This window comes from Emys orbicularis, chromosome 1, assembly GCF_028017835.1.
Source record: "Emys orbicularis isolate rEmyOrb1 chromosome 1, rEmyOrb1.hap1, whole genome shotgun sequence".
Taxonomy (NCBI): domain Eukaryota; kingdom Metazoa; phylum Chordata; order Testudines; family Emydidae; genus Emys; species Emys orbicularis.
This window is the reverse complement of record NC_088683.1, coordinates 30,907,391-30,919,617: the sequence shown is the minus strand read 5'-3', so window position 1 is coordinate 30,919,617 and position 12,227 is coordinate 30,907,391. Positions and strand designations below refer to the sequence as shown.

The 12,227-nt window shown below is 40.1% G+C and overlaps 1 protein-coding gene across 1 annotated transcript in view; it reads right to left on the bottom strand.

Annotated features, from left to right (window-relative positions):
* The window catches only part of HBP1 (HMG-box transcription factor 1), a 34,573-nt gene extending 22,743 nt beyond the window's left edge, over positions 1-11,830 (bottom strand). The window contains exons 1-4 of the mRNA XM_065401890.1: positions 11,767-11,830; positions 3,615-3,807; positions 2,096-2,330; positions 696-828 (exon numbers count right to left, since the gene is read on the bottom strand). Of these exons, the coding sequence (XP_065257962.1) occupies positions 696-828; positions 2,096-2,330; positions 3,615-3,807; positions 11,767-11,781 (576 nt within the window). The 5' untranslated portion in view covers positions 11,782-11,830. The remainder of the gene's footprint in view (positions 1-695; positions 829-2,095; positions 2,331-3,614; positions 3,808-11,766) is intronic.
* Positions 11,831-12,227: the final 397 nt, after the last annotated feature.

Below are 12,227 nucleotides of genomic sequence, written 5' to 3'. Positions count from 1 at the left end.
TCTGCCCTAGCCCTGAGTCCCCTCCTACACCCCAATCCCCTCATGCCCCCCCCAGAGCCTGTACCACCAACAAGAGCCCTCACCCCCCCTGCACCCCAACCCTCTGCCCCAGCCCTGAGCCCCTTCCCACATACTGGTGCACATAACAAAATTCATTCCGCACATGGACGTAAAAAATTAGAGGGAACGTTAATGGCAATGTAGAGCATAATCTTGAGGCTGGTCCTTTGTTCATATCTTTAAAGGTCTGGGGCATCGCCTCTTTCACAATATCAACACGTGTAGGTTCAAAATACAATAATTAAATAACAAGAACTTGTTATTTCCTCTTCTGCATTTCCTAGTACACCTACTCTGTATGTGTTTTAGATTGTAATCTCTTTGGGTAACAGATTTATATTTGTGTCGTGTACAACCACAATGCTGGTGCTAAAAAAAAAAAAATCTATCTTACAATCAGGGCTTTGGAGCTGTGCTCCTGCTCCGTCCCAGCTCCAGGCAAAAACCTGCAGCTCCACTGCTCCGGAGCTGCTCCGCGCTCCAGCTCCGGGCTCCGCTCCAAAGCCCTGCTTACAATAGGAAGGATTTTAGGAATGTATACATTTTTATTCTTGTACTTTCTTCTGTTTCTGAAAACTTTTGCCTGCCTGTCCTGATTCTTCACATACTTTAACAAGCATTTCAGGACAACTCACCCTTTCATGTCTGACTGATGTTTCATCTAAGTGATGCTTAGAGAAGCTGGTATCACTCTTTGAGGATCCTGGTGGAGGACGTGCATAGGAATGTAAACTTTTGCTTGTTGCTATTATATGAACAGGAGATGATCTACAATGAAAAATTAACTTTTATTAAAATAAAACTTGATATTTTGGCATCACAAGATTATGCTAATATTACTCTAAATAGATTTTCTTTTACAATTATTTTTCATATATAAATTTCAATCCAAAAGACAATACTCTTTGTCTACAGCCAAACTTTGTGCATAAACATCTTGCCTGTGTTCACATTTTACACACAGACAGCCATATACACACATAGCTTTCCCTTACACACAGTTGAATTTATCATTAAATCAGAACATCCAAAATAGGCAGACATTTAGCACATTCTGTAGGAGCAATTTAATACCCATGTTTAGTGATTTAACGTAGGTTCTTAAGCTTCTACATATGCAGTCACTAGGCAATCTGTACTCCGTAAGTCACTTCATTTACCATACCCCATAGAAGTCTTCACACTTTCATCACACAATTATTTTCAGTTTTTCTCCTGTAATTATGACTTTGGTCCATACCTTTCCTTAGCATCTCAGCCAATTTCTAATACAACCAGGTATGCATGGCAATAACAATGCAGAAAGTTTTAAAAAAAAATGACAAGATCATTCCTTACCCAAATGAGAAGTTATTCTAAAAATACAATATATTGCCATAGTTCTCCTGCTGCTTCATTCCCACACTCACATGTGGAAGGACTCGTGCTGCATAGACCGGAGAGCCACAAGAAACACGCCAACACCCCAGATTCCAACTAAACCTGCAGAGCAGCTTTCAATCTAAGCACCCTTTGCCACAAGTCTGGTTGGCTCTCATGCTATGCTTCCACTGTTTGTGACACAAGGTTATGTCTACAGTGCAACTGGGAGGTATGATTGCAGCACATGTAAACATACTCAAGCATGCTTTGATCTAGCTAGATCAATGCTAGTTTGGGTATGTCTACACATGCTGCAATCACACCTCCCGATTGCAATGCAGATATACCTATAGTCTCTCATACAGCGGCACAGCAGGACGAGTATATTCTGATCTCTTTGTGGTGAGAGACTGCCTAGCACTGTTCAACTTCATCCCATATAGACAATTATGAAGCTGCTGCAATAGGCTCTAAAAGGAGTCCCATGCTGTATTCTGGGAAAGGAATGTGGCTATCATGCAGGAATGGGAAGATCAAAAATAGGGTTAAAATAAGTAATGCTCAGAGTTTCAGTTGGGACACAGAGTCCTCTGAGGAATAAAGGAAATGTTTGTAACATCATAAACAATATTGCATATTTTAGAACTAAAAGAATCAAAATGAATGCCTGTACCTGTTATAAAAAGAACACTGCATGAGAGGACTCTGTGGACTAGTGGCTATGTTTGCCAGTTCTGTCAACCAGCTCACCCCATTCTCACAAGAATAAGCACTTTCTGAATTGTTATTCGAGGTATGCTGGTTCCATGAAGGCCTTGAATATTCTTGATGTGAAACATCTGTACCAAGCTGAAAGAGCGCAGATGGGGTAGAATCAGTCTGAACAGCCTGTAGTTCAGGAAGATCATCTACAAACAAGTGCACAAGAAATCATGTTTATTTCCATGGCTGAATTTTACTTAACAATAGTGGATAAAAGAATCTGCGGTGAACAAAAGGAGAAGGGACACAGTAACTTAAAAAAACTACTAAATAGCAATTATCTGTGCTTCTCAAATTCCTTTATCACATCTATATTAGTTATATAGGGCTGCAGATGTGACACTATAGAATGGTTCTCTAAACTCCTATTTTTATTTTAGGCAATAATTTTAATAAAAAAACTAAACTGAACATATCCTTTCAGAGATCAAGTTATGAACACAAATAAATACATACAAAAGTGGTTCTGACAGCAGATGAAGTATTTTTAAGGTTTCATTAGACCAACATTTGGGGGCGGGAGGGAGGGGGAAATAGCATCCGTCTGAGCCTGATGAATCAGTAAATTAAGTTACTTTGTGTCTTTACACTACACCACTTAAAATGTTCAATGAATATCAAGCACTACAATCTAACTGCTTTAACAGGAAAGCCTCTACAAAACTATAAACATCCAGGGCTATTTCTGTCAAAGTTTCACAGCTAATCTGGAGAGAGATATTTCAGAAGCCATGAATGCAGCAGTTATTCATACATATGACCAGTAGCCTACACATTTTACATATTAAACATTCTTGCGAAAGCAGACTCCCCCATTTGTTATTTAAGTTCTTACTGACGTCAATATACACTCTACTCCTGTCATTTAATAACACTATTGTACTTCATGTACTGAACTACTGTGTAACTTCATATAATGTGAATATTTTATTAATTACACATTATTCAATTATTTATATACTGCTTTTCTTGAGCATAATAGCAATGAAGCTAAATGTTCCTCTAGGCCCGAATCTGCATTTGGACTTGGACCTGGGAGACGAGATGTGAAGCTTTGTCTGTGTACTTCTACCCCAACAAAAAGAACTTCACTGGAAGTTGTGAGCAGAAACTTACAGCCCAGAGTTAAGAAAGCAAGTTTCTGTCAACATCTGCTTGTATGTGAATGGGGCAGGAGCTGTGGATGGGCTTAACAGGGAAACCATTGTGTCTTACGACTGTAAGATGGCATGATACATCAACTATAGTACCATGCATATTTCCTGCACTAATAAAAAACAGAAGTAAACCTAGAAAGAGGAAAATTTTGACTGATTCTGTTGTTACTCCATGTGTGTAACTTGCATGGACTTCAATAGGAATTTCACACATGGAGCAACTACGGAACTGGGCCCTTTATGTAACTTTTAGAAAGCTATTAAATTCTTTACCAAGCTCCATGTGCTCATCACAGGATGCATATCCAGGAGAAGATGGCAGGTTCTCATTACATTTCAGTAACTCCAATGACTCACTCATCCCTGAAGTTCTCTTGTCCACTACAAACAGGAGTTTCTGTACTGCATTAGGCATTTGATTCGTCTTCACTTCCCACACCATGTTAGGATGCTTCAAATTTTCTGACTTTGAAAAGACACAAAATTACACACACATAAAAAATATGAAATATTAGGTGTGTCATGTGGCTCCACATACAAATTGTTGCCTTATCACCAAGCCCTCCCTTATCCAAAATCTTATCTCCTACTTTTATCTAACTTCTTGTATTACCAAAATGCTTAGTTGTAGTGGAGAACAAAAAGCCAATTTTAGTAAGTTTCATTACACATTTTAATTACAGTGACAGCTTGCTTTCTTCATTTCCTAAAATCTTGGTGCTGTAACATTTAAAATAAAAGGAATGAGGGCAGGGGACTGGACTCGATGACCTCTTGAGGTCCCTTCCAGTCCTAGAATCTATGAATACTACTAAATGTTAGTACCAACTGTGAGAGGAGGAGGTGGTTATTCTGCACAACTGCTGTTTCCTAAAGATTAGAAAACTTTATTTTTTAGCTATAATAATTTGGTTTATTTACTGGTCTTTCAGGTAATGATGGACTAAAGCCACTGTAACATAATTCGTGACTACTTTCAAAAAGTATTACTGAAAAGGTAATCATGGGTGTTTTATAACAGGATAGAATACAAAGAGATGGATAACTGACAAAGAAAATTCCAAGACACAAGACAACTAAATGTGCACCCTATATGCACTATAATCATTTGAAAAATAATCTATTAAGAAGTGAGACTATCTTCCCTCTGCTCTATGTATATAGAAAACTGCCATCTGATAGTATATAGAAAACTGCCATCTGATAATGGTTAAGCAGGTTGTGGTTGAGATTACCGCAACTCACTGGCTATCAACTGTGCATGCAGCAAGTCTGTGCTAAAATAGCCTATTTTTGTTACCGTACCCTCCTATGAACTTGTTTCATCCACCTCACACCCTGTCTTTTAGATTGTATACTCTTTGGGCTGACTGTTATTTACTATGTACAGTGCCTAGCACAATGGGGCCCTGACCTGGTAGAGGCCACTTCATGCTACCACAATATAAATAATAAAAACCGACAATAATAATAATAGGGAAGATTTTCAAAGGCATACAGGACAGTTAAGCCTAACTCTCCCATTTGTTCCTTTGAAAATCAACCACAACCACACTACAAATAGACTTCCGCTACCACAATTAAATGATTTGACACTATTGCACACTTGTCTTATTTTCATTTATGGCCAGTTTTTGCATATCTACTAAGTCATTAATGTTTTCTTTAGTGGGGAAACCCGATGGCAGAGGCACTTTTGGGGCCATGAGTATCCTTCACCATTTATTATTAATTATTATTATTATTTATATTACTGTAGAATCTGTGTCCTTTCAAGCTGAGGAGAGCTAAACAGGACTTCTAATTGCCTCACATATACATTCAACAAGAAGGATTGCAAAATAATGCCCCGTGGAATTCTGCATAAGAGGGACTTCAGAAGCAGAAGAACAATTGCCAATAACTACCCACAGGGAGCTTTCATTTAAGGCCTGATCCAGCTATCATTGGAGTCAGTGGGAGTCTTTTCATTTTTTCAATCAGAGTTGTACAATACTATTAAAAAGTTGCACAGACACATGAGCAACACTATCCACTCTTACTAGAAACCACATCTTTGTCAGCAACACTTTGTGGTCAACAGCATCAAGGACTTACACTCCCAAACTTCTCCTCATACTTTGGCATATAGCTATCCCTTATTCATAGCAAAATGCAAGGAAGCACACTACTACTGCTGTTCAGCTCTCATCAGTTCAAACCCCACAACAGTTTCACCACGAATGTCATAGAAAGGAAAACACAGAAGCTATCAGTAAAAATTAGTATTTGTATTCCTATTGGAAGAATTTTCTTGAAAGCATGGCCTGCTGCATCTCCAACGAGGACAGTAGAAATGAAGAACATCAGAATAGTGGAATGCTTTGTTTCAGGGAGGCTGCCCTGAGGAACAGTTTTCTTCATTCTATCTCATCTGTGAACAAAATGAATGCCCATCAACTATATGGACCAGACGGATCAGGGCCTGGATGCCTAACTTTAGACATCTATGTCTGAAAATGGCCTATAGCTTTAGCTGTGATTACTGATTACTACCATCTACTTAAAGTTATAGAACTGCATGCTCATATTTTAGTAAAACTCTATACTTTAATCAAATGCTCAGCGATAGAATCTTGTACATAATACCAATTTGTAAGACTTTTATTAAAAGGATTTATCTTAAAAAAAATGAATTTTTCTCATACAATGTGAAGGGAGAAGAAGAAAGGAGTACTTTATAAATAATGCCAAACCCAATGATAACGATCACAACCAAAAGCTGTCCAAGATGACAGCTGTCTTTTGACAACTTATGCCAATAATGGTCTTCTGCTACTGAATTATTTGGTCTGTCCGACACACCTGTTGACAGATTATTAGTGGAATGATTGAGATTAACACCTCTAAAAGATCTGGCTAGTCTAAGGTACCCATTAGCAGCCTCATGATTTTACCAGTGTAGACAAGCCATTATTTGATATCACATAGCTGGGAAGCGCCAACACCCTGAATTTGGTTAAAAAGAACTCATATATGAAAAAAATCAATTCAAAGACATCTATGCTGCACAACACATTTTAGTCCTGAAAAGGCAAACTGGGGTAGAAAAGGGGGGGGGGGAAGGGGGAGAGAATCCGCAACTGTGGCATGCAATTTTAAAAAAATACCTGCTTTGTCAATCTAGTTATGTCTAGCATTAATAATTTGACTCAAGTCTCCTAATCAATATTTTGCCATCACCTTGCTCCCCACTCCAAATTTGTTCAGCTATGCATTCACATTTTCCAAGTCAGTTATAATCTAATTACTCAACTCAGACTTGTGTAGCTGAAAGTAGAATTTGTTCTAACAGAGCTTTGGGTGTTCTCCAGGGAACTACACAGAAGAAGAAAGTGACTTATGTACATAAACATCATTATCTAAGTGCTACATGCATCATGTCATTTTTATTTTACCATCCCTATTTCCTTCCTTCATTCTATTTTCTTTCTGGCTTTTTTCTCCCCATCCTCCATCTGGGTCTGGCCCTTCATGGGGAGGTGGAGAAGGGATCACAACAAATCAGAGCACTATCCGTTCTTGAGGCTGTTCTCTCTTCTTTTCTGTCTATGCCCTTCTTTTCCTCCCTTCCACCTAGTTTTGCTGTCCCTTGTGTTCTCTCTGCTTCCTCCTTCTCTTCTTCCATGGATTTGTTTTTTTCTCCTTGATTTTTCTGTCCCTGCCAAAATGACTGAGTTAGTTGCTCCACAGGGAAAATATTTCTCTAAAACAAATGCTAAGTTCATAATAAAATTTACCTAATAAAATTCAAAGCCTATGACCAATACAACCTGTACAAGGTGCATGAGGAATACATTTTCCAGTCAGCAAATGAGTTGATGTTTCCAGCTCTCAATAATTTTACCAGACAAAAATCTCTCGTATGCAAAAGTCTAGAAACGCCTTCGACAAATAAGAAAGAAAAAAAATGGGTCCAAGTTCATTTTGCAATGTTTTATCCTGGTAGATTAAAGTCCGATTTGGACATCATATGCTTTTTTCTCTCCCCTAGGATGTTACTGCCATGGAATAAACAGTAATTAGCCTGAGAGTACAGATGGTTTTCTTTTTAATTCAGTTTCATGCTCAAAAACGTTTGTGATAAATATATTTGCTAGAAGTACAGAATTGTAGCACATTGTAACAACATTTTATTTCCTTTGGTCAACAAAGAAATGTGAATGACTGTATAAACACAACTTTTAAAAATTAGTTGAGTTGTTCATGTTTAAGAAATTGACAATAATTAATAATGAGTTTATTTATTGGGATATATACCTTCTATTAAAATGGATAAGTATCTCTATTCAAAAAATGGGGTTCAGTGAGACTTCTGGTAAAAGATGAGCAACATCTACCAAAGCCACATTGAGCTGGGATGTTTGGGTGAAACTATATCCTGTGGTTTTCCTTTTGGCATTATTTTTCCTCAACCAACTGCCAAAGTCTCAGAAAATCCAGTAAAACAATATATTATGCTGTATACAGAGTATTTTAGAATTAGACATACTGAACTCCAATGGCTTTATCCAATTCTACAAGCTGTCTTTTATTCTCTGAGGAGGGTCAAAGAAGTGCTAGTCTACACAAACCATTTAAATGCCACACATAGGATCCTCTTACCTGTTTGAATTGGATAACAGCATAATTATCTCCAAATGAAAGTTGCATGTACATGCTCATACATTTTATTTAACCCCCAAATTACTCCAGGATCATGCAGTTCATAGGCCAGATTTTAAGGGGCACTGGAAGTCTTTAGGAAGTTGGACAGGAAAGGGGAGCATGTCTACCTACTGCAAGAAATTAAAAATGCTATAAGCTTCTGAGGACTGGGACACTGTTTTCATTTTGACTTTTGCACGAGTGAACCACCAAGCTTTAGAAGACATATTAGATAAGAGACTAGGTGTGAATTACAGTTTCATAAATGTTAAGGCCAGAAGGGACCATTAATTCATCTTGTCTGACCTCCTGTATCACAGGCACTAAATTTCATCCTGTTATCCCTGCATTGAGCCCAATAACTTGTGTTTGATTAAGCATATTTTTAGACTTGGAAGTATTCAATTTTTATCAGTAAATGTTGATTTGACCATACACATACAAACTGACTAGAAAATATTTCCAACTACAATAATCAAAATTTACAGACAGGCAAATTAAGAAAAATGCTGCTTGAGAACCTAAAGTTTTATTTAAGAATATTTACTTTGCATATGTTGACATCTGATGTTGATAACTCATGTTATAACCGTTATAAAACTTTTACTTTTTGAATCAATCCACCCTGGCTAATAGCCCATCATGGCCTGGTTCAGTGGAAACAGTTAGAAATAAAAAAGCAATATATAACAAATGTAGAGAGGGAGACATAGATAGCAAATTGCATATTTTAGAAGCTATGAAGTGCGTAATGTTGATAAGGAAACCTAAGAAAAAATTCCATGGCTGGCAAGGCTAAGTACAAGAAAGAGTTTAAGTATACCAGGAACAAAAGAAATCCTAGCAATGGTATAAGCTCAGTACTAAATTGAGATGGTAGAAGTGTTCATAATGATGCAAAAAAGGCAGAAGCGTACAATAAATATTTCTGTTCTATATTTGGAAAGAAGAAGGATGGTAGTATTCATATCATATAAGGAAGATGAAGTACTTTTCAGTTGATTATAACTGAGGAGGATGTTCAGTAACGTCTAGTGTCCGGGGGGATTGATTTAAAATCAAAATGATTTAAATCACTGAATATAATCATAATTTAAATCAGCGAGCAGAAAACCTTGAGTTAAATAATTGATTTTAATCTTGTTTTGCAATTGTACTTTTTAGTTATTTTCCTAAAGAAAGGTTAGTTCTTTTTGGTTGGTAACCATTAAAACATGTTGATTTGCACCTAAATACACACTAAATTTCATGCTTTTTTTTTTGCTAACCAGGAGAAAACTATATCTAAATATATATACAGAGATTAATTTGAGCAATCTACTTAATTTACTTCTATTCAGATTCTTAATTTTTTACATGTCAGAAAATAGTGAATGATGCATCCTAGATGACGATTAATTTTTTACTTGTGATTTGTGTCAAGCTCTATCTGGATGGGAATTAAAACTCAATTAAATGCACAGAAACATTTTAAAATAGTTTTTTAAGATAAATAAAACAACATTTGCTGTACTGGATACATAAAATTTTATTAAATTATGAAAACATGTTTTACATATAAAACTAACTCGTTTATTAAACAAAGGAAATATCTGTAGTTAGTGAATTGAACTGATTGTTTCTGGTCACCATGTTCTTCAAGATTTTAGAACTGGTAGCTCATTCTCTCAGACCTTGTTTTTATTCACAGATGGAAGAGGAAAACAAGCTTTGAATTGGTTTCCTAACTTTGAATTAACTATGCTATGCATCCGAAGAAGTGAGGTTTTTACCCACAAAAGCTTATGCCCAAATAAATCTGTTAGTCTTTAAGGTGCCACCAGACTCCTTGTTGTTTTTGAATTAACTAGTCATTGACCTAAGCCAGTGGTTCTCAACCAGAGGTAAACTATCCCTGGGGATATGCAGAGGTCTTCCAGGGATACATCAACTCATCTAGATAGCTGCCTAGTTTTACACTAGTGCATTTTATGTAGCCTGTTGAAGTCAGTACAAACTAAAATTTCATACAATGACTTGTTTATACTTCTCTATATACTATACACTCAAATGTAAGTACAGTATTTATATTCTAATAGATTTATTTTATAATTATATGGTAAAAATGAGAAATAAGCAATTTTTCAGTGCTGTGACACTTTTGTATGTTTATGCCTGATTTTGTATGCAAATAGTTTTTAAGTGCAGTGAAACTTAGGGGCATGCAAGACAAATCCAATTACTGAAAGGGATACAGTAGTCTGGAAAGGTTGCGAGCCACTGACCTAAACTACTTGAATAAACTAAAACGAAAATAATCTCTCTGCACCTTCAGAAGAGGTTACTGTCAAAAGCTAGTTTAACACTCTATACCTGTATTTAATTCAAATATAAACATCAAAAATTGTTTTCCCCCAAGAAATCATTGATTATCATCCACCCAAAGATGTCCTGTGCATTTATGGCTTTTCAGCCAGCTAATAAATTTTTCTTTTAAGACCCCCAATTTCCATTCACATTCTTCTGTCTAAATTTTGCTCATAATTCACCTCAGCCCACACAGGTCCAGAAGCAGGCCATCTCTCCCAGGGCCGCTAGATGGCACCGCGTCCTCTCACGTTCCCATTCTCCAGATTATCTCTGAATTTTTGATGATCTGATCTAGCCCCCGTTTCAATTAGATTAGATAAAGAGGGGGGAGGGTCTGCTCTATACAAACTACTGGTTGGGACTATCCTCTGTTTGCCCCTAATAAATGTAATTAGATCATGGTCACTAGGCAACCACCAACTTCCAGAACAGGATTTGGGGTTATTCTTATTTATACTGCAGCAGCACTTGCAGCCAGCCACTGTCCAAACACACAGCAGTAGAAAGGCCTGTCCTTGAATCACAAGACAAAGAAGCGTGGATGTAGGCTACGAACCACAAGCCCAGTGGGCAGGTTGAGAGACGCCGACGCCGGTAAGGCTGTCCCCGCAGTGGCGAGCGCAGGGAGTCGCGCGCTGACTGACCAAGGCCTGGCTGGAGGGTTTGTTAGCCATAGGCTGCAGGGAGGAAACGGGCTCCGCAGCTGCCAGTCCTCTCCCCCCCTCCCCCCCGGTCATGTGATCAGCGCCTGGAAGCTGCCCTTGTTTATAAACTTCTGCCCAGCAAGGCGCATGCGCGCAAGGCCCATTCATTCAAACTGCGTAACAACAAGCCTGGTGGGGGATGGGGAGAGTGGGGTCGCCCCGCGCCCCCCCCCTCCGGCGGCTGCGGACCCGCACTAGGGCTCCCCGGGGGCCCTCTGCCCGTCTGTCGGATTTGATCCCCTCCGGTTCAAGTATCGCCGCCCCCCCGCCGTGCAGGGGCCACACAGCGCAGCACCGGCGCTGCTCCGCGCCTCCGGCGGGGGCTGGGGCAGGCAGCCAGACGCCGAACTTGGGCAGGACTTCGGTGGCGCCCCGCTGCGCTCCCCGCGGGGTGGCCGCTGCGCTCGGAGGCCCCTGCACGGCAGCGCCGGCGGGGGGCGCTCAGGGTCCCGCCCGCCCCCGTGACAGACACATCGAGTCGGAATGTGGGTCGCGCTGAGTCGAGTCCCGGCCCTGGGCAGGAGCCCGCGAATCGGGACCCCGCGGCTGGGTGGGGAACGAGCCGGAGGCGGGGAGCCGAACCAACAGCCTCCCCCAGCAGCAGCCCCTGCTCTCCTGCCCCAGCCCAGCCGCCCTCGCCCGTCCCGGCCCCCTCTCGCCTCAGCCCAAAACTTTTCAGCACTTACCAAACCCGTCGCCATTTCGAGATTCCCCGCAGATTCCCCCTCCGGTCGCTCTCCCCCTCCATGAAACCCCGCCCCCCCCCCCTCGATGGGATTCGTCCTCATTGGCTAGCGCAGACACGACTCAATGCACGGCCCCTTGCTATTGGCCTTCTGACCTGCCCGTCAGGATTCCACCGCAAAGGGCGGGCGTGTTTTGACTTTCCTGCGCAGACGATTGCACAGAGCGGCACGTCAATCACACTAAAGACGCGTTCCGATTGGTCAGTGGCGAAGTCCCTGCATTCTGGGAGATGTAGTTTCTTTTTCCATCGTGGGCTCCTAAACAGGCAGCAGCTGGACAACAAGCCCCAAAATGCCCCGCGAAGCGCTCGGCTGATAGTAAACAAGAGTCATAGGGACACGTGTATCTGCCCCTCTGGTTAACTTTACCCAGGAGACTTAGCGGGTGGCTCTAGCCCAGG